Below are 22155 nucleotides of genomic sequence, written 5' to 3'. Positions count from 1 at the left end.
GTATATAGCAGTTAACTAGTTACTAAACAGCCTTCGATTATCCTTGTAGACTACCAACTTAGAGGTAACATGTACCTTTCGTATTAGTCGCAACTTTGATTGGAGGGAAATATTTCCAAGTTTTCAGGGTCACAGGAAAGCGGACTGAAATTCTAGCTTAGTTTTTCTTCTTGCTGTTGCCAAGATACTGATTCTCAAGTGCCTTTCAATCTTTATCTTTTTTATTGTGTGGAACAGAAGATGTTTTTCACCACCGCCAACATTTAATTTATGTACGTGTAAGTACTAAAATTTTTCGATAAATTCTTTTTTATTTTTTTGTTGTTTTTTTTGTCGAGTGCAAAGCTACATAGTGAACTTTCTGAGCCACTGGGCTAAATAAGTGTTTGTGGATTTACATTTTATATTTATGGCCAACTTTTATTTAGTCTATTTGCTGCCGTCTCTAATTTTGAACTACTCAACAAAGGAAGACAGTCATACAGTAACACTCTAGTACCATCCTCGCTAAGGGGTTGACTGTTACTCTTATAACGTACCTCCAGTTTAGAGGTCAGAGAATGTTTTGTGATGTATATTGCACACGGATTCGAACTCGGTTCGTTAACTTGGAAATCCCAATGTCTATTACAGGGCCAATCAAACCATGTATAATAGTCATAATCATACGATGAAATCAAAGAAAGGCTTTTTGTGTAATTTCAACCAAGTCTCTACAGCTGGAGGTGGAAGTCATAGATTTCTGAAAATTAATCAGAATTATATTTTAATACGATGAACTTAAGCGTGAAAAAGGTTCTGTCAAAAGTGTTTTAATATTCAAGTCTGTTTGTTCCCTACATAGCTTTTGTTTTCCTTTTGTCAGTTTCGTGAACTCTTACAGAACACAAAAGTTTAAGTATAATAGTAGGAATCTAAATACGACGTGTGTACACGGAATATTAAAGTTAAAGTTTGAATATGGAAGTACAATGAAAACGCATTTTCCTGAACGATAAAGTTTGGAATTTCGTGTGTTTTAGCTTATGAAACATATTGTATATTTGTCTATTTATGCCCACTTTAACAATTGTTAAGATAGAATAGGCAGTGCGTTTTGTTACTTACTGCACTTTAAAACTATAGTAGTGATTCTAAAACCATATTGTGGGAGAATTCTTCTTTTAAGAGGTTGGACGTGGGTATTATTCGATTTCACTAATTCCGGTACTTGATTTTGAAAGTCAGCTATAACAACTAACCTGGTACACGTAGTCATTTGTATTTCTGACTGTCTTTTAAGTGTTGGTAATATGATACTTGATTAATTCTGTAGATAGTACTACGATACTTGATTAATTCTGTAGATAGTACTACGATACTTGATTAATTCTGTAGATAGTACTATGACACTTGATTAATTCTGTAGTTAGTACTACGACACTTGATTAATTCTGTAGTTAGTACTACGATACTTCATTAACTCTAAATAGTACTATGATACTTGATTAATTCTGTTGATAGTACTACGATACTTGATTACTTCTGTAGATAGTACTACGATAGTTGATTACTTCTGTAGATAGTACTACGATACTTGATTAATTATGTAGTTATATGATATCTGATGAATTCTGTAGTTGGTACTATGACACTTGATCAGTTCTATAGATAGTACTACGATACTTGATTAACTCTGCAAATAGTACTATGATACTTGATTAATTCTGTTGATAGTACTAGGATACTTGATTAATTCTGTAGCTAGTAGTATGATACTTGATTAATTCTGTAAATAGTACTACGATACTTGATTAATTCTGTAGCTAGTACTGTGATACTTGATTAATTCTGTAGCTAGTACTGTGATACTTGATTAATTCTGTAGATAGTACTACGATACTTGATTAATTATGTAGTTAGTACTGTGATACTTGAATAATTCAGTAGATAGTATTATGATACTTGAATAATTCAGTAGATAGTACTATAATACTTGATTAATTCTGTAGCTAGTACTATCATACTTGATTAATTCTGTAGCTAGTACTATCATACTTGATTAATTCTGTAGCTAGTACTATCATACTTGATTAATTCTGTAGATAGTACTATCATACTTGATTAATTCTGTAGATAGTACTACGATACTTGATTAATTCTGTAGATAGTACTACGATACTTGATTAATTCTGTAGATAGTACTACAATACTTGATTAATTCTGTAGATAGTACTACGATACTTGATTAATTCTGTAGATACTACTATGATACTTGATTAATTTTGCTGCATTTTTGGTAATTTGTTGCCTGTCCTTTTTCTTTTACAGTAATTTTCTTCATTTCCTTATTTTTTCAGGTGTTTTTATGTCAAATGGTTTTGATATTATATGTAATGTGGTTTGAGTATTCAGCGGATTGTAACAAAAGGTAAAACCACGTTTGTCTTAGATATTTTTTTTATTACTACTGCATTTATGTAAACAATACAGAGAAGCATGTTAAATGTTTTTACGTTATCTTTGTTCACACACGTGCACGCTTGATCTTTGTTCGGTTGCATATTATTTTTTGAAGAACTAGTAGAAAAGCTCCAAGTGAATCGTTGGGACGCCTGGTGAGGAAATATGGTATATGAACTGCGATGTCATGAAACTATTTCTTCGTGTGAACAATTGAGCCATTAACTGACGTTAGTACATTCGTTGGCTTTGAAGAAGGACACCCAATTGACTAGAATGGCTCCAATTTCCACGATACCGCATTACAGATGTATCAGTATTGGATGTACACTTGTTGTATTAATTGTAAGATATTCCACTATTTATAGAGAACCTCAGTGTTTAACATATTACATATTTGATCATCAATATTGTTTGTTTTGAAATTCGTTCAAAGACCCATGAGGGCTATCTGCGCTAGCCATCCCTAATTTACCAGTGTAAAACTAGAGGGAAGGCAGCTATTCATCACCACCCACCGTCAACTTTTGGGCTACTCTTTTACCAACGAATAGTTGGATTGATCGTTACATTATAACGCCCCCACGGCTGAAAGAACGAGAATATTTTGTGTGACGAGGATTCGAATTCGTGACCGTCAGATTACGAGTCGAGTGCCCTAACCACTTGGCCCTGCCCGCCAATTGATATTGTTATTACCGTTTATAAGTTTAAAATTCAAATTGTATACACTGAAAAAAAAAAACTGACTTTATCCAGCCTTTCAAAAAACATTTAATAATAGTTTTTAAATATTCTTCGTTCATATTTCATATGGATGACATATTTTAATGATGGTAACCAACTTATATCTTCACGTGATTTTAAATTATTGTGTCAAGGATTTGTGAAAATCCCGTTTACGTGAGACGGGGGAGGTTGTAACGAAGCTTCAAATTTCTTGTTTCTATAGAAACTGATACCTCTATTATACTTAACTTTTCTATGAGAAGAACATCCACTCTTTAGTGAGAAGCACCAGAGTTAACTAGCCCGACTCAGGTGCACTGGTTCTTGATTTAGAGGTCGGTACATTACCCAGTACGTTTCTTGATAAGACTTCACCGCACACGTCGTTTTGATATCTCATTTTAGTACCTGGCGGCCATAAGGAAAGTTGTAGCTGCCATCCACAAAATAATGGTAAATTGAGATAACGTGATGACCTGTGGTCACATACTCGTAAATGAAGCCATTATTGTCTTTATCTTTGTGTTGTTTGAGAATGTTTCGTTTGTAGAGTTGTATTGGTTTTCATCGTCTATACATTATTTTGTTATCTTTAAGTAAAATCTCTTACCCTAAAAGATATCTAGAAGAAACGCTGTGTAAAAAAATCAATTTAGATAAACTAGCTTTTTTACATCTATATAATTAGTGATGTATTTTCCCGAAAGGGGACACTTGTTACTCTCCCAAAACTATATAGTAATGTGTTTTCTGTCACTCAGTCAGTATTAACAAAAAATATATAGCATAAGAAACTCAAAACGGTGCAATTTCTAATGTTGTGACATCATAAAATGCGCTGATTGGCTTACAAGCACTGATAACATAACTAGGGATTCCCCACATACCCAGAATGGAGAAGCACTGCACTCAAACTATTAGTAGACGTCGGAGATACAAGTGTTTTGTATTATTTCAAGCACAAACATGATTATCGTAAGTAGCCATTTGGACTATGTATTTTATTTATTATCAAAATTTATTTGTATCTCACTAGAAATTTTCTTTTCACCCCTTTCAAGCCCTGGGGGAACAATTTATCACTTTATTGTAATGGCCTATATAATATATAATATTTTGGGAGTTGCAACAAGTCGTAATATTTGTCTGTATGAGCGTAAAGTCGTAATGTATTCACCAAAATCGTAATGATTACGCTCAAATCGTAACGGTTGGCATCTCTGCGTTTACCAGATCTTACCAAAAACGGAATCTGTCCAGTCATATGTTCACTTCCCGGATTAAGCCATATACAAAAATAAATGTATATGTAATGTTAATAAAGTGATATCTTCGTCTTTCCATTATGTTTATCAGATAATAGAACAAAGTAACTATTAAACACTTTGTGGATATAACGTCTTTCTTCTTCTGGGGTAAACAAAAACATAAAATCAAGAAAGGTTTTTGCTCACAAAGAAATGTAGGATCAACAAATATACAGCTGATGCTTAAATAAGTCCATTTGATATTTAAAATGCTCTAATCTAAAGAGCTTTAGCATCACACTGGACTCTTGCTAGGTGGACTTCTCTCGATAGGTTGGACCAAATACCATTGGCGCCAAGGTGCAGTTTCAAATGTAACACAGGTGATGGTTTCTGCTGTGTAAGCGCTCTCTGGCGAAAATATGGAAATCTTTGGTGATTTCTATTGGGCAAGCTCGCTCTAACGGAGAGGTGGGAATTTCAAGCTCTCTCAAACTAATTCGCGGTATATTGTAACTTGCACCTTTCTATGACGTCATAACACCGAACACCAATAGAAAACTTGTTGGTCTCCGCCACGCCATTTTTAACGTTAGAACAAAGTTTGAGTTTTGACAATCTGGGTTAACATTTCAACGACTGTACGTAAGGTGTTTTTTCCTCGAAAACTCGTGTCTGTTTTATTGGATATATCATTCCATAACGGTTAAATTAAATTCAGGTATTCGCTACTTATGTTAATTTACATTTGTTAATTCTCTCTTGATATTAATATCAGATACTTTCCGATTACCGAAATATTTTCTCCAACACCTGGTGATACATTTCATAACGTTCTTTCTCTAAGTTTAACTGTGAGATTGTAATTTCATGACGGTATTTAATTAAATGTAACCAGAAGGAAATAATCGCTCACACGATGGCATTGACAATTGCTACACATCAATCTACAGGTAAGAAGTATCTGTAAGTCTGAGATTCAAAACCAGATTGATAAAGTCACTAATATTTATAGAAGAAAAAACTAATGAGTTATCATAGTTAAAGTAGACGAAACTTTAAATTATATTGAAGGAAAAACTTCTGACTTGTATGTTTAATCCATTTACCAATCTTGTTTGTCCATTTAGAATGTTTTCGTAGCGCTACCTGCCGTTCTTGACTGTGAACTGATAAACTTGAGGTAAGATATAGCTATTCAACAGCACCCACCGTCAGTCTTACCGAAGAATGGGATTTATTCTCCCCCCTTTCTAGAGCACCCACGGCCCCCAAAGTAGGAGGTATACGTTTATGAAACATTTGTGATGGGATGAAAACCATGAACCCTTGGATTACATTGGGGCACACTAGTCATCATGTATACTATATGGCCAAAAGTATGTGGACACCCCTTTTAATTAGTGGGTTCAGCTATTTCGTCCACATCCATTGCTAACAGGCGCACAGAATTAAGCATACAGCCATGTAATCTCCGAAGACAAACATTGGTAGTAGAATGGGTCGTATTGAAGAGCTCAGTGACTTTCAACATGGCACTGTCATAGGATGTCACCTTCCCAGTAAGTCAGTTCGTGAAATTTCTGCCCCGCTAGAAGTGCTTCGGTCAACTGTAAGTGCTGTTATTATGAAGTGGAAACATCTAGAAGCAACAGCTCAGCTACGAAGCGGTAGACCACACAAGCTAAGCTCACAGAACGGGACCACTGAGTGCTAAAGCGCGTAAAATTGTCTGTCCACACTTGCAGCACTTACTACCGATTTCCAACCTGTCTCTGGAAGCAACGTCAGCACAAGAACTGTTCGTCGGGAGCTTCATGAAATGGGTTTCCATGGTCGAGCAGCCGCACACAAGCCTAAGATCACCATGCGTAATGTCAAGCTTCGGCTGGAGTGGTATAAAGCACACCGCCAACGGACTCTGAAACAGCGGAAACGTGTTCTCTGGGATGATGAATCACGCTTCACTATTTGGGAGTCTGACGGATGCTAGGAGAATGCTATCTACCTGAATGCATAGTGCCAACTGTAAAGTTTTGTGGAGGAGGAATAATGGTCTGGGGCTGTTTTTTATGGTTTGGGCTAAACTCTTTAATTTCAATGAAACGAAATCTTAATGCTACAGCATACAATGACATTCTAGAGAATTCTGTGCTTCCAACTTTGTAGCAACAGTTTGGGGAAGGCTCATTTTTGTTTCAGCATGATGACGCCCCCATGCACAAATCGAGGTCCATAAAGACATGGTTTGCCTAGGTTGGTGTGGAGAACTTGACTGGCCTGCACACAGTCCTGACCTCAACCCCATCGAACACCTTTGGAATGAATTGAAATGCCGACTGCGAGCCAGGCCTTCTCCTCCGACATCAGTGCATGACCTCATTAATGCTCTTGTGGCTGAATAGGAACGAATCCCCGCAGCCATGTTCCAAAATTTAGTGAAAAGTCTTCCCAGAGTAGTGGAGGCTGTTATAGTAGTAAAGGGATTCCTAACTCCATATTAATGCCCATGGTTTTGGAATGACATGTTCAACAAGCACATATGGGTGTGATGGTCGGGTGTCCATATACTTTTGGCCATGTAGTGTATCACGCCCGGTTCCAATTCAAACAGACTATAAATGTCTAATCTCTGGTCTCAAGTTTACTAAAGAAGCAGTTCTCAGTGAAGAAAAATTCGTTTTCCTGTTTTCACTGAACAGTTGAAGAATTTTATCCCGTTACTGTTAGACCCCGCCATGGCCAGGTGGTTAAGGTACTCGACTCGTCATCCGATGGTCGCGCATTCGAATCCCGTCACACCAAACATATTCACCCTTTCAGCCGTGGTGGCATTATAATGTGACATCAATCCCACTATTCATTCGTAAAAGAGTAGTTCAAGAGTTGGCAGTGAGTGGTGATGACTAGCTGCCTTCCCTCTAGTTTTACACTGCTAAATTAGGGGCAGCTAGCGCAGATAGCCCTGGTGTAGCTTTGCGCGAAATTCAAATATAAACCAAACCGCTACTATTTACTTATTTTTAAGTAAATAAAAGTTATGTTTTAACAGATTCCTTTTTTAAAAAGATCTTATTGATTTTCGAGCCTTAACGTCATGTAACAGGAACTTATTATGGCAACTGGCTTCATTAAGGTGGAAATATAACTAAACTAAGATCTTTAACTTGTTACAGTTTTTCCCTCTAGCTATGGTGTTACGTGCAGTGGTGTGGAGCACGAGAGGTTTTCCATCAAGTTCATATTGTACACGAGCAAGAAAAAACTTTACTTTGGCAAAAAATTCAACTAGAACGAGGACTGGACTAGTTGTACATTACATTTCAACTGACAGTCGTCTAACTATAAAGTCTATAAGTAGCATACTTAGTGATCACACGAAACAAACTGTTAAACCTTTAACCATACTTAGTGATCACACGAAACAAACTGTTAAACCTTTAACCATACTTAGTGATCACACGAAACAAACTGTTAAACCTTTAACCATACTTAGTGATCACACGAAACAAACTGTTAAACCTTTAACTATACTTAGTGATCACACGAAACAAACTGAAACAAACTGTTAAACCTTTAACCATACTTAGTGATCACACAAAACAAACTGTTAAACCTTTAACCATACTTAGTGATCACACAAAACAAACTGTTAAACCTTTAACCATACTTAGTGATCACACAAAACAAACTGTTAAACCTTTTATAGGAAGACATTTAAGTCAATTTCTTTACCGTCCCACAAACTGTAGATTCTAAATCAACACTTTCTATCATCTATCGAATTTCTCTACTGTTTTACTCTCACTCGACACAAATTGTAGATTTCAAATCAACATTGAATGTGTAGATTTTTCTTCCTTTCTTAACAGAACTTTTAAACTATAGGCTTCATCGTTAACACAATTTGTAGACTTTTTGTTGATTGTGTTAATTAGAACGTAGGTGGAAAAATATCTTTCTAAATAACATATGTCGTAAAATGTTGTTTTTTACAGTTTTTACAAATGTATATGTATTGATATAGTTTACATTTTCCGTAATAAAATGTTCATATATTTTTTTAAAAATCCAGAAATTGAACATTTAAATTACACTTAGTTGTTCTTAAGTATAAGACTAGTGTGTAATCAAGTGTTTAACTCGTGTGTAATACTGTAGTGTTGATATTACTCTATTACACAGTGAGGTATAATATTGTAGTGTTGATATTACTCTAGCATATAGGCTCTGAGGTGTAATATTGTGGTGTTGACATTACTCTAGCATGTAGGCTGTGAGGTGTAATATTGTGGTGTTGACGTTACTCTAGCATGTAGGCTGTGAGGTGTAATATTGTGGTGTTGACGTTACTCTAGCATGTAGGCTGTGAGGTGTAATATTGTGGTGTTGACGTTACTCTAGCATGTAGGCTGTGAGGTGTAATATTGTTTTGTTGTCATTACTCTAGCATGTAGGGTGTTATGTGTAATTTTGTTGTGTTGACATTACTTTTGGATATAGGTTGTGAGGTGTAATATTTTGGGGCTGATATAACTGCAGGATGCCAGCTGTTGGGTGTAATACATATACTTATTTAAAGTTACGCCTTTTTATTCACTTTAATGTCTACTTGGATATTTTTTATAAATTTTGGCCGATGTGTTATTTGCTAAGTCTGCATGGTGGCAATGCTACCCGCGGGCTATGTCTGGGCCCACGAATAATCTTATCTAGCCAGTGTAAGAGCTTGAACTAAAAATCTGACTCAAAAATGTTTTTAATGGAAAAGTATTATTTCAGTGTTCTGTAAATAACCAATTATATTTCTGTCCCCTACTTTCAGTAGATAAAAGTTCTGTCGTACATGTTTACATAGTTTTAACATTTAAGCGATTTAATGTTATAGTCTAATGTGCAGGCGTCTTGTTACGAGACGAACTTATTTTGAACTCTTGAGAATCCAAAATTTCGAAGCAATATAAAGTCATCGGATAATTATATTAATATATAAGGTTCGGTGTGAACAATTACGGAGATACATTTCTTTACGTTTCAATATTTTGCTAAATCGCAGGAAACACACCACAGGTGTGTGTATCTGTGAGTGTGGAAAAGTAACCAGATATAATAGTATAGCCGGCTTGTTCCTGCATTTCTCATACAAGTCAATTTCGGGTACTTGGAGAACGTAACTTGTGTTTATGTACTTCATTTTTAAAACGCTAGAGGTCCGACATGAGATTAGTGTAAAATGTACGCAAGAAATATGATGCATATAAAAAACAAGGATTTCTAAACTTCGTTTGAATTGAAATAATATCAACTAAGAATTAGTTCATTGGGGTGAAACTTGAGGACTGTTTTGATGAGAATCTTGGATTATGAACCGAATAACTATTGCGCCCTCGTCTGGCGACTCTGTGAGAGATAGCTTGTAATCTTTTTTCAAGGTTGTGGGAACCAGTTATGTGTAACACATTTACTGCTTAAGTTAAACTCGGCTGAGTTCCTTCTGTGTATTCGTTGAGTGTCACTCAGAGAGGTACGTATATAAAAACTGTACGGTAAACGAAACGGCGGGAGTTTCGAGGACGGCTGGCATACTTTGAAACTTTGTGCTGACCTTGCGACTCATGCCTCAACTCTTTCGTTATCGTCGGTTCTTTCGTCTCAGTAGAGAGCTGAAAAGAAAAAAAAACGATTGGGAGTTTGAGTCTCGACCGGTGTAGCGTAACTTATACACAATCTGAATCTCAATTATGTTCGGCCTCAAGATTGGTGATTTTTGTTATTGTTGTTAATATAGCGTTCTGATGTTTCAAAGGATTTGGTGCCAACACATGAATCAACAGGGAATAACAAATAATAAGGTATGATTGTAAGTGAAGACGTATGGTGTATTATAAATATGTAAATTAAACGACAAATAAACTGTTTATATTTTAATATAACTATAATTATATTAAATATACGTCTATTAGCCTAATCGTGATACTTTTTAAGTTATGAGCAAAAACTACTCGGGACGCAGGGGTACGAACACTTTCTGTCGTAACTGTGTGCATTAACGTGGCCGTTTAATACAGTTTGTCTTCACCTGTCATTAATATATCTATTATAAAATTAAATATATATATATATACACTACTAGCTTTTAATAGCTGAAAGTTTTCAAAAACTACTGTATTTTATAAAACATGTTTCTCATTGGAGGATGGGGAAGAACCATGTAAAAGGTGTTTTTTATGTGTCCTTTCCCATGAGGTTCCAAGGTGAGCGACACAAAGTGGGTGTGGCCTCTAGGAAAAAATCTTTTAAGGCTTCGTAAGGAAAAATAATACCGAGATTGTGTCTATTGGACCTGTATAATTTGTAGTGTGTCTGTTTGGTTGATGTAGTTTACTATGTGTATTTTAAAGCATTGTAAATGATAGATTGATGTAATTTTGTACTGTGTCTCAACATAATACACGTTGATCTTTGTTTGCTAGAGTAATGTACTGCAGTATGTGTTTCTGTTAGAGTAACGTACTGAAGTCTGATTCTATTAGATTAATGTACTGTAGTTTGCCTTTCTGTTAGAGTAACTTACTGTAGTCTGTTTCTGTTAGAGTAACTTACTGTAGTCTGTTTCTGTTAGAGTAACGTACTGCAGTCTGTTTCTGTTAGAGTAACTTACTGTAGTCTGTTTCTGTTAGAGTAACGTACTGTAGTCTGTTTCTGTTAGAGTAACTTACTGTAGTCTGTTTCTGTTAGAGTAACGTACTGTAGTCTGTTTCTGTTAGAGTAACTTACTGTAGTCTGTTTCTGTTAGAGTAATGTACTGCAGTCTATTTCTGTTAGAGTAACTTACTGTAGTCTGTTTCTGTTAGAGTAACGTACTGTAGTGTGTTTCTGTTAGAGTAACGTACTGTAGTGTGTTTCTGTTAGAGTAACGTACTGTAGTCTGTTTCTGTTAGAGTAACTTACTGTAGTCTGTTTCTGTTAGAGTAACGTACTGTAGTCTGTTTCTGTTAGAATAACGTACTGTAGTCTGTTTCTGTTAGAATAACGTACTGTAGTCTGTTTCTGTTAGAGTAACGTACTGTAGTCTGTTTCTGTTAGAGTAACGTACTGTAGTCTGTTTCTGTTAGAGTAACGTACTGTAGTCTGTTTCTGTTGGAGTAACGTACTGTAGTCTATTTCTGTTGGAGTAACGTACTGTAGTCTATTTCTGTTAGAGTAACGTACTGCAGTCTATTTCTGTTAGAATAATGTAGTGTAGTATGTGTATCTGTTAGAGTAAAGTACTATAGTATGTGTATCTTTCAAATTAATGGATTGTAGTATGTGTTTCTATTATTGTAATGTACTGCAGTGTGTTTCTGTTAATGTACTGTTGTTTGTGTTTCTGTTGAAGTAATGTACTTTAATTTGTGAAATACAATCTATATCAAACTTTATTCACAGGTTTAGTGATATAAATAGTGTCTATGATTTATTTTTATGAGATCAACGTTATAAATCTGAAAAAAAATATAGTTTCATGAACTGAACTGAAAATTTCACTTTCCACGTGAGTCATGAGCAACGTGCCACGTTGCTTAAAGTATTTTTCTCTCTCGCTCAGTTTTTCTTTTCTTAAAGGGATAATTAACCCTCTAAATACTTCTCTTTGTCCACTGTACTTACGCCTGAGTGATAGAGTGTGCAGAATGTCCCCTGTACTCACGCCTGAGTGATAGAGTGTGCAAAATGTCCCCTGTACTTACGCCTGAGTGATAGAGTGTGCAGAATGTCCCCTGTACTTACGCCTGAGTGATAGAGTGTGCAGAATGTTTACAAGCGCTTCCACGAAGTCCTAAGCTTCTTTTATACAATTACAAAATTCGGTAAAAAACTTTTCCTCATGTTACATGTTTCAGGAGTTCAGCGCCCTCGCAAGTAATGAAACTTCTACCACAATTTTGACGGAAATAAAAACAAATCTGTCATACTTTTCCCTTGTCCCTGTACTTGATTACGTCACTAACTGATGACTTCATAATAGTTCATGATTCATGTCTACAGTATCCCCATTCCCGGTGGTTCAGCGGTAAATCCACATGATTGCAATATTAAAAAGTGGGTTATGTACCACTGATGAGTGGAGCAAAAATAGCCCATTGTGTACCTAGGTGCTCAACAAAATCCAGATCAAACCAGTGCCGTAATTCCTTTCCGATGGAAATGTATTTTGAGGCAAACTCGCTGTACCGGTTAATATTTGACAAATTTGCAGAAAAGTATAGCAATGTAGAAACTATCCCTGATCAGTTCCTATTATCAGACCATCCCTTAAGTAATGTCCGATTTTGGGTTCAGAGAAAGAGAAAAGATTTCAAACGCTTTTAATGTTGTTTAATCAGTATGTTCCATTATTATAATTACTTCCTGCCAACGATTCACAAGCTTCTGAATGCCACTGCTAAAAATCCTTGGGATTTGGAGGAAAAGAATGTAGAGAGGGTAGTTTTGACATCTTCTTGTTTTCCAAGCTATTTTCCATCAAGATAGTTCTGCAAACTTCGGAATAGATAATAATCAGATGGGACAAGGTCTGTGGAATAAGGAAGATGTGGAAGTTTTTCCCAGTCTAACTGTTCAATCTTTGCAGATGTGATCCTTGCTGTATGGGGCCGTGCATTATCCTGGTGTAACACAACACCTTTATGATTGATCAAAGCATGCCTCTTGTCTTTCAGTGTAACATTGAAGCACTCTAACTGTTGACAATAGAAGTCTGATATAATCGTTACATTGAGTGGCAGCAATTCGAAGTGAATCACAACAACAATGTCCCACCAAACACTTAACAAGAGTTGCTAAAGGTGGAGGTCCATTTTGGGCTGTGCTTTAGTCAGTTTAACTGCACTGAGTCATTGTCTGCGGCCTTAACATTTTTATAACATATCCATTTTTCATTTCCAGTCACTGACCTGTTCAAAAAAGGTGAGTTACGTTCACGAGAGTGCAGAGAAGTGCAAATGTTCACTCTTGCTCTAAGATTGGCTTCTGTCAAATCCTTGGAGACCAATTTTCCATGTTGTGATACCTTTCCAAGCTGTTGCAGATGACGGTGAACTGTTGAATGCGTTGAATTAAACTTCTGCGTTAGTTCTTCAAATGTTACAGCACAATCTTTATCAAATGCAGCCAGCTGCAAGTCATGATTAAACTCAACAGGTCAACCTAAATGTGACGCATCACTTAAGCTGTACTCACCTGATCTGAACTTCTGAAACCACCTTCTACATTTAATTTATTGAGACTCCATACCATAAACAACCTGAATGTTTCGTGTAGTTTCTGTGTATTATTGCCCTTTTAAAACTCATTAAGCCTTTTGTGCCTAATCTGCTCCTCAAACATATCAATCTTCATAAGGATTTGATAAATGATCTGAAAAAGTGGAATTGGGTCAGTTTCTTTTATTTGTCTGAACAATTTTATACACGTCCTACTACATATTTTAGTTATTAAAGCCTTTTACAAAGAAAGAAAGAAATGATGATGCACTTTTTGTATTAAATTTTCAGGCATTACTTATGGGATGACTTGATACATAATTCGTTTTATTGCATAAGAATTATATTATTTTATGTGAAATTAAGGTGTATTCGTTCTAGAATTCTAGATCCTAAAATAGATTAGAAATAACTTCTTCTGGCGCCATCTCTCGATAGCTTTTACATATAGCATTTAATTAATTTATTTTTTCTTCTTTCTTTCGTTCACCGGTGGTACAGCAGTAAGTCTACAGACTTACAATGCTAAAATTCGATGTTTGATTTTCCCAGGTGCAGATAGCCCAATGTAGCCTTGCTCTAAAAAACAGGCTTATTTATTTATCATTCCTTCACCATATTGAAGATTCGAGATAAAAATATTTTAGCTTAAATAAATTGGACGTATCAAATTTCTTGACTGTCTGTGACCTCAAAGGAATTTCAAGGTTTTCATACTTTTTTCAGTATCTTACGTGTAACTCTAGGATCATTAAAAAAGAAGCGAATATTACTAGTTTTTGAAGAACAAACTTCTGGTAATAAGTAATATGTTTCTTGAATTATTTGAACGGAGGACAGAACTTGTTAGTAAAGTTTTGTTTGTTATTTTTTTCACGTGTATGAGGAAATGGAAAAAAAAACAAAAACAGTGTTATATATTACAATCAACAAACATTTCTAACTTACGTGATTAGTTATAAATCTGTAGTGATAGTGTAGAAAAAGGTAGTAGAAACGAATGACTCAGAAAAATAGTGCCTTAATGAATGACTAACAAAGACAGTTGTTTAATGAGTGACTTACAAGATGGTGGCTTAACGCATCAATCATTAATATAACTCGGACATTATCAGTAGTGGTTGAAAACAATTAAAACAAAATTAACAAGGTTAAAAAGGTCCTAAGATATTTAATCTCTTATAGACTTGTTGTCTAATGGAAAGATTATCCACAACCAAACACAAAGTTATTTAATCATGAGATTATCCATAAACTTCACGTGAAGTTATCTAATCAGAAGATTATTCACAAACTTCACAAAAATCATCTAATCATGAGATTATCCACAAACAGCACATAAGGTTATCCAATCAGGAGATTACCCACAAACTTTACAAAAAGTTATTTAATTTGGAGATTATCCACAAACTTCACATAAAGTTGTCAGGAGATTATCCACAAACTTCACATAAAGTTATCCAATCAGGAGATTATCCACAAACAGCACATAAAGTTATCTAATCAGGAGATTATCCACAATCAACATACACAGTTGTCTAATCAGGAGGTTATTCATAAACTTCAATAAAATTATCAGGAGATTATTCACAAACTTTATAAGAGGTATCTAATCAGGAAATTATCCACAAACAACGCAAAGTTACCTGATCAGGAGATTATTCACAGACTTTACGAAACGTTATATAATCAGGAGATTATCCACAAATTTCACAACGTTATCCAATCAGGAGGTTATCCACAAACAACACATAAAGTTATCTAATCAGGAGATTATCCACAAACTTTATAAAACATTTTCTAATCAGGAGATTATCCACAAACAACACAAAGTTATCTAATCAAAAGATTATTTACAAACTTCACAAAAATTATCTAATCATGAGATTATCCACAAACAACACAAAGTTATCTAATCAGAAGATTATTCACAAACTTCACAAAAATTATCTAATCGTGAGATTATCCACAAACAACACATAAAGTTATCCAATCAGGAGATTACCCACAAACTTCACATAAAGTTATCCAATCAGGAGATTATCCACAAACAGCACATAAAGTTATCTAATCAGGAGATTATCCATAACCAACATATACAGTTATCTAATCAGGAGATTATCCACAAACTTTATAAAAGGTATCTAATCAGGAAATTATCCACAAATAACGCAAAGTTACCTGATCAGGAGATTATTCAGAGACTTTACGAAAAGTTATCTAATCAGGAGATTATCCACAAACAACACAAAGTTATCCAATCAGGAGATTACCCACAAACTTTACAAAATTTTTCTAATCAGGAGATTAGCCACAAACTTTACAAAAATTTTCTAATCAGGAGATTATCCACAAACTTCACATAAGGTTATCAGGAGATTATCCACAAACTTTAGAAAAATTTTCTAATCAAAAGATTATTCACAAACTTCACAAAAATTATCTAATCATGAGATTATCCACAAACAACACTTAAACTTATCCAATCAGGAGATTACCCACAAACTTTACAAAAAGTTATTTAATTTGGAGATTATCCACAAACTTCACATAAAGTTGTCAGGAGATTATCCACAAACTTTACAAAAAGTTATCTAATCAGGAAATTATCCACAAACAACGCAAAGTTACCGGATCAGGAGATTATTCACAGACTTTACGAAAAGTTATCTAATCAGGAGATTATCCACAAACTTCACAAAATTATATAATCATGAGATTATCCACAAACAACACAAAGTTATCCAATCAGGAGATTACCCACAAACTTTACAAAAAGTTATTTAATTTGGAGATTATCCACAAACTTCACATAAAGTTATCTAATCAGGAGATTATCCATAACCAACATACACAGTTATCTAATCAGGAAGTTATTCACAAACTTCAATAAAGTTATCAGGAGATTATCCACAAACTTTACAAAAGTTATCTAATCAGGATATAATCCACAAACTTTATAAAAGGTATCTAATCAGGAGATTATCCACAAACTTTACAAAAAGTTATCTAATCAGGAGATTATCCACAAACTTTACAAAAAGTTTTTTAATTTGGAGATTATCCAAAACTTCACATAAAGTTATCCAATCAGGAGAGTACCCACAAACTTTACAAAAAGTTTTTTAATTTGGAGATTATCCAAAACTTCACATAAAGTTATCCAATCGGGTGATTATCCACAAACAGCACATAAAGTTATCTAATCAGGAAGTTATTCACAAACTTCAATAAAGTTATCAGGAGATTATCCACAAACTGTACAAAAGTTATCTAATCAGGATATAATCCACAAACTTTACAAAAAATTTCTAATCAGGAGATTATCCACAACCAACATACACAGTTATCTAATCAGGAGGTTATTCATAAACTTCAGTAAAGTTATTAGGAGATTATTCACAAACTTTACAAAAAGTTATCTAATCAGGAGATTATCCACAAACTTCATAAAATTATCCAAACAGGAGGTTATCCACAAAGAACACAAAGTTATCTAATCAGGAGATTAGCCACAAACTTTACAAAAAAATTTTCTAATCAGGAGATTATCCACAAACTTCTCAAAAGATTATCAGAAAATTGTCCATAAAGCTATCTAATCAGGAGATTATCCACAAACAACACAAAGTTATCTAATCAGAAGATTATTCACAAACTTTACAAAAATTATCTAATCATGAGATTTTCCACAAACAACACATAAAGTTGTCAGGAGATTATCCACAAACTTCTCAAAAGATTATCAGAAAATTGTCCATAAAGTTATCTAATCAGGAGATTATCCACAAACTTCACAAAATTATCTAATCAGGAGATTATCCACAAACAACACAAAGTTATCTAACCAGAAGATTATTCACAAACTTCACAAAAAGTTTTTTTAATTTGGAGGTTATCCAAAACTTTACTTTAAGTTATCCAATCAGGTGATTATCCACAAACTTCTCAAAAGATTATCGGAAATTGTCCATAAACTTCACATAAATTATCAAATCAGGAGATTATCCACAAACACCACATAAAGTTATCTAATCAGGAGATTATCCATAACCAACATACACAGTTATCTAATCAGGAAGTTATTCACAAACTTCAATAAAGTTATCAGGAGATTATCCACAAACTTTACAAAAAGTTATCTAATCAGGATATAATCTATAAACTTTATAAAAGGTATCTAATCAGGAGATTATCCACAAACTTTACAAAAAAATTTCTAATCAGGAGATTAGCCACAAACTTTCCAAAAATTTTCTAATCAGGAGATTATCCACAAACTTCACATAAGGTTATCAGGAGATTATCCACAAACTTCACATAAAGTTGTCAGGAGATTATCCATAAACTTCATATGAAGTTATCTAATCAGGAGATTATCCATAAACTTCATATGAAGTTATCTAATCAGGAGATTATTCACAAACTTTACATAAAGTTATCTAATCAGGAGATTATCCACAACCAACATACACAGTTATTTAATCAGGAGGTTATTCATAAACTTCAATAAAGTTATCAGGAGATTATCCACAAACTTTACAAAAGTTATCTAATCAGGAGATTATCCACAAACTTCACAAAATTATCCAATCAGGAGGTTACCCACAAACTTTACAAAAAGTTTTTTAATTTGGAGATTATCCAAAACTTCACATAAAGTTATCCAATCAGGTGATTATCCACAAACTTCTCAAAAGATTATCGGAAATTGTCCATAAACTTCACATAAAGCTATCTAATCAGGAGATTATCCATAACCAACATACACAGTTATCTAATCAGGAAGTTATTCACAAACTTCAATAAAGTTATCAGGAGATTATCCACAAACTTTACAAAAAGTTATCTAATCAGAAGGTTATTCATAAACTTCAATAAAGTTATCAGGAGATTATCCACAAACTTTACAAAAAGTTATCTAATCAGGAGGTTATTCACAAACTTCAATAAAGTTATCAGGAGATTATCCACAAACTTTACAAAAAGTTATCTAATCAGGAGGTTATTCACAAACTTCAATAAAGTTATCAGGAGATTATCCACAAACTTTACAAAAAGTTATCTAATCAGGAGGTTATTCACAAACTTCAATAAAGTTATCAGGAGATTATCCACAAACTTTACAAAAAGTTATCTAATCAGGAGGTTATTCACAAACTTCAATAAAGTTATCAGGAGATTATCCACAAACTTTATGAAAGGTATCTAATTAGGAGATCATCCAGAAACTTCACAAGAAGTTACCTAATCGGGAGCTTATCCACAACCTATACAAATGTTACCTTATCGGACGATAAATCTTTAATAAGTTGCACAGTTACGACAGAAAGTGTTCGTACCCCTGCGTCGTGCGTAGTTTTTTCCTCATAACTTAAAAAGTATCACGATTAGGATAATGAAAGTACAGTATATTATACATATTATACTAACACACATCTACATAAATTGTTATGTAAATTAAACGACAAATAAACTGTTTATAAACAAATAACCAAACATAGGAGGGGCAGAAAGTGTTCGTGCGTTTACTTTAATGGTCAGTTGTGTAGCCTTTCAGATGAATTACTTGGCGCAATCTCTCCTCATAGCCCTCCATGATCGTTTGACAGTACTCGACTGGTATTTTCTTCCATTGTTCTTTACAGAAGGCCTCCAACTCTTGCAAGTTTTTCGGATGATGCTGATGAACCCTGGTCTTCAACTCATGCCAAACCTTTTCAATTGAGTTGAGATCGGGTGACTGCGATGGCCACTCCAGAACGCTTATATGGTTCCTCTGCAACCAGGATTGCACATATTTTGATGTGTGCTTAGGGTCATTGTCGTACTGGAAGATCCAACGACGCCCAAGCCGCAAGTTCCGAGTATCATTCTTGATATAAGTACATAATATATCAACGTACTCTTTTTTTTTCATGATTCCGTTGACGCGGTGAAGGCTGCTTACACCAGAAGAGCTGAAGGAACCCCATAGCATGATCGAGCCACCTCCGTGTTTAACTGTAGGGACGGTGTTCTTTGGAAGATTTCATTCCCACTTCTTACGAAAAATATTGCGAACATCATTGTGGCCGAAAAGCTCGATTTTAGTCTCGTCTGGCCAAAGAATACTCTTCCAATAGGTAAAGCGTTTATCTACATGCTTTCTTGCATACCTCAATCGTGCTTCTAAATGAACAGGCTTTAAATATGGAGTTCTACGAGGACGGCATGCTTTGAACCCAGAAGAACGTAACATGTTCGTAACTGTAGAGGTGCTTACTTTAACCCCAGTTTCCCTTACCAGTTTCTGTATGTCATTACCTGTTAAACGAGGGTTACTACTAACCTCTCTGAGAACCTTCCTCTTGGTTCTCTCTGGAATGTTGGTGGGGCATCCGGAACAAGGGAGGTTAGCAGTTGATCCTGTAAGCTTAAACTTGGCAATTATGTTTTGAACAGTAGATTTGTGTAGCAATACCGGAAAGAGACACACGAGACTCGTATTTTACAATAATTCGGTTTTTTAAATCACTGGGCAGTTGTTTCCTGTTCGCCATGATGACCAAGCAGATAATGACGGAGAAGGCGCTAAATATCCGGAGATAAATTTTTTGGTGGCTAAATTCCAATAATTATGAACTCAGTGTCCAGTTCTGGAATGGTATAATGTAGTTTATTCCCCAAACTAAACAAAACTTGTACGGGAATATCAGTTTTTTTACACGTTCTGAAATGTACGAACACTTTCTGCTCCTCCTATTTTTGGTTATTTGTTTATAAACAGTTTATTTGTTGTTTAATTTACATAAAAATTTATGTAGATGTGTGTTAGTATAATAGTTATAATATATTATACTTCTGTTAGCCTACTCGTGATACTTTTTAAGTTATGAGCAAGAAACCACTCGGGACGCAGGGGTACGAACACTTTCTGTCGTAACTGTATATAAGTGTCTACACATTTATCGTAAAGGTGTAGATACGTGTCCATGTTACAACTCTTTTAGGGAGTTGATAAGTGTCCTTGTTACAACTGTTTAGTAAGCTATAGTAGATACATGCCCATGTTACAACTCTTTAGTAAGCTTCAATAGATATGTATCCATATTACAACTCTTTAGTAAGCTTTAATAAATAAGTATGCATGTTTAATCTTTTTTTAAGTCACTTCATTTGTGGAGAATCGATCTTTCTTTTTTGATTTACAAACTTTGCTGAAAGTATAGGAACTTATATTTTAATATAATATATTTACTATATTTTAATCAGTCAAGTTTTAACTGAAGTAACAAATAAACCAAACTGAATCAACAGTTAAATTTCTTTACTGGGTGTTTGAAGAAGTTCTATGTTTAGACGAACGTGTCTGACAATTACAAACTTTAGTGTTGAAAAACTAAAATTAACTATTCATTCCTGTTCTGTTCCTGTGGATATACTCGGTATCATTAAAACAAGAAAATGTCAAATCTTGGTATAGACTGTAATGTGACTGTTTACATATGAAGAACGACGATATCTGAACATATTTTTCCCTACAGGTGTCGTTGGCTTCATCCCCAAAACGCCCTTTGACAGCTGTTCTAGGTCGGCTTCCCCTCATGGCTCGTTCATTCCTCAGCCACGATGTGGCGTTGTAGCACGTGGCAAAGGAAGTCTTGAGAAGAACCAGTCAAGGTAAATTACGTTTTCGACGTTTGTTTCTTGTTGTGATTCAGTGCTTCGTTTAGTTGTTACTGTACCCGAAAGTGGATAAAATAAGTTAATTAGTCCTTGCAGAAACCTGTTGTTTCTTTCACAACTACCGATTCGTTAATGTGTGACCTTAACTTGACACAGCTATGTGATGTTTCAACCTGCATAATGTAAATACATTTTTTTTCGATGTACGAGAGAAACCTTTATCGTTGCATAAGTTTTAAAGTCTCCATGATCGTTCGTGTCCAAAATTTATACCAAAACGTAATTTAAATTACTGAATATTAATAGGTATATTTTTTGGGTGGTTCAGGAATATTGGGAAACGGTTTCTGGTGAGTGTCGTCTGGACCTCTACCCGAATTTAATAGTTAAATAAAGAAAATGTTAAGGTTGGTTGGTTTACCGAATATATGTTCAAATATGTGTGTTTTTTTCATACTTTGAGTAATTTTTTCTCAGTTGGATTACCCTTTATAATTATGTATAAGTACATGGGCCCGGCATGGCCAAGCGTGTTAAGGCGTGCGACTCGTAATCTGAGGGTCGCGGGTTCGCATCCTCGTCGCGCCAAACATGCTCGCCCTTTCAGCCGTGGGGGCGTTATAATGTGTCGATCAATCCCACTATTCGTTGGTAAAAGAGTAGCCCAAGAGTTGGCGGTGGGTGGTGATGACTAGCTGCCTTCCCTCTAGTCTTACACTGCTAAATTAAGGACGGCTAGCACAGATAGCTCACTAGTAGCTTTGTGCGAAATTCAAAAACAAACAAAAAAACAATATAAGTACATGTGTAAAAATTATCCC

At 34.8% G+C, this 22155-nt stretch overlaps 1 protein-coding gene and 1 long non-coding RNA gene across 12 annotated transcripts in view; one reads left to right on the top strand and one right to left on the bottom strand.

Moving 5' to 3' along the window:
* Positions 1 to 22155, top strand: part of LOC143244168 (uncharacterized) — a 136679-nt gene that overhangs the window by 24625 nt on the left and 89899 nt on the right. For 6 of the 11 annotated variants that reach the window (XM_076488352.1, XM_076488353.1, XM_076488350.1 and 3 more), the window contains one exon: positions 21193 to 21328. The exons of 1 other annotated variant lie outside the window; for it this stretch is intronic. In XM_076488352.1, the coding sequence (XP_076344467.1) occupies positions 21193 to 21328 (136 nt within the window). Of the gene's footprint in view, positions 1 to 151; positions 279 to 4093; positions 4147 to 4860; positions 5372 to 21192; positions 21329 to 22155 lie in introns of those variants that run through there. 4 more of the 11 variants (XM_076488359.1, XM_076488360.1, XM_076488361.1 and 1 more) reach the window with 4 other exon arrangements.
* The window catches only part of LOC143244169 (uncharacterized), a 54377-nt gene continuing 40203 nt past the window's right edge, over positions 7982 to 22155 (bottom strand). Inside the window, exon 2 of the long non-coding RNA XR_013024934.1 lies at positions 7982 to 10081. This is a non-coding gene — a long non-coding RNA (uncharacterized LOC143244169). The remainder of the gene's footprint in view (positions 10082 to 22155) is intronic.

The sequence above is a fragment of the Tachypleus tridentatus genome, chromosome 2 (assembly GCF_004210375.1).
Source record: "Tachypleus tridentatus isolate NWPU-2018 chromosome 2, ASM421037v1, whole genome shotgun sequence".
NCBI classification, from domain to species: Eukaryota; Metazoa; Arthropoda; class Merostomata; order Xiphosura; family Limulidae; genus Tachypleus; species Tachypleus tridentatus.
This window is presented reverse-complemented; position numbering and strand designations above follow the sequence as displayed.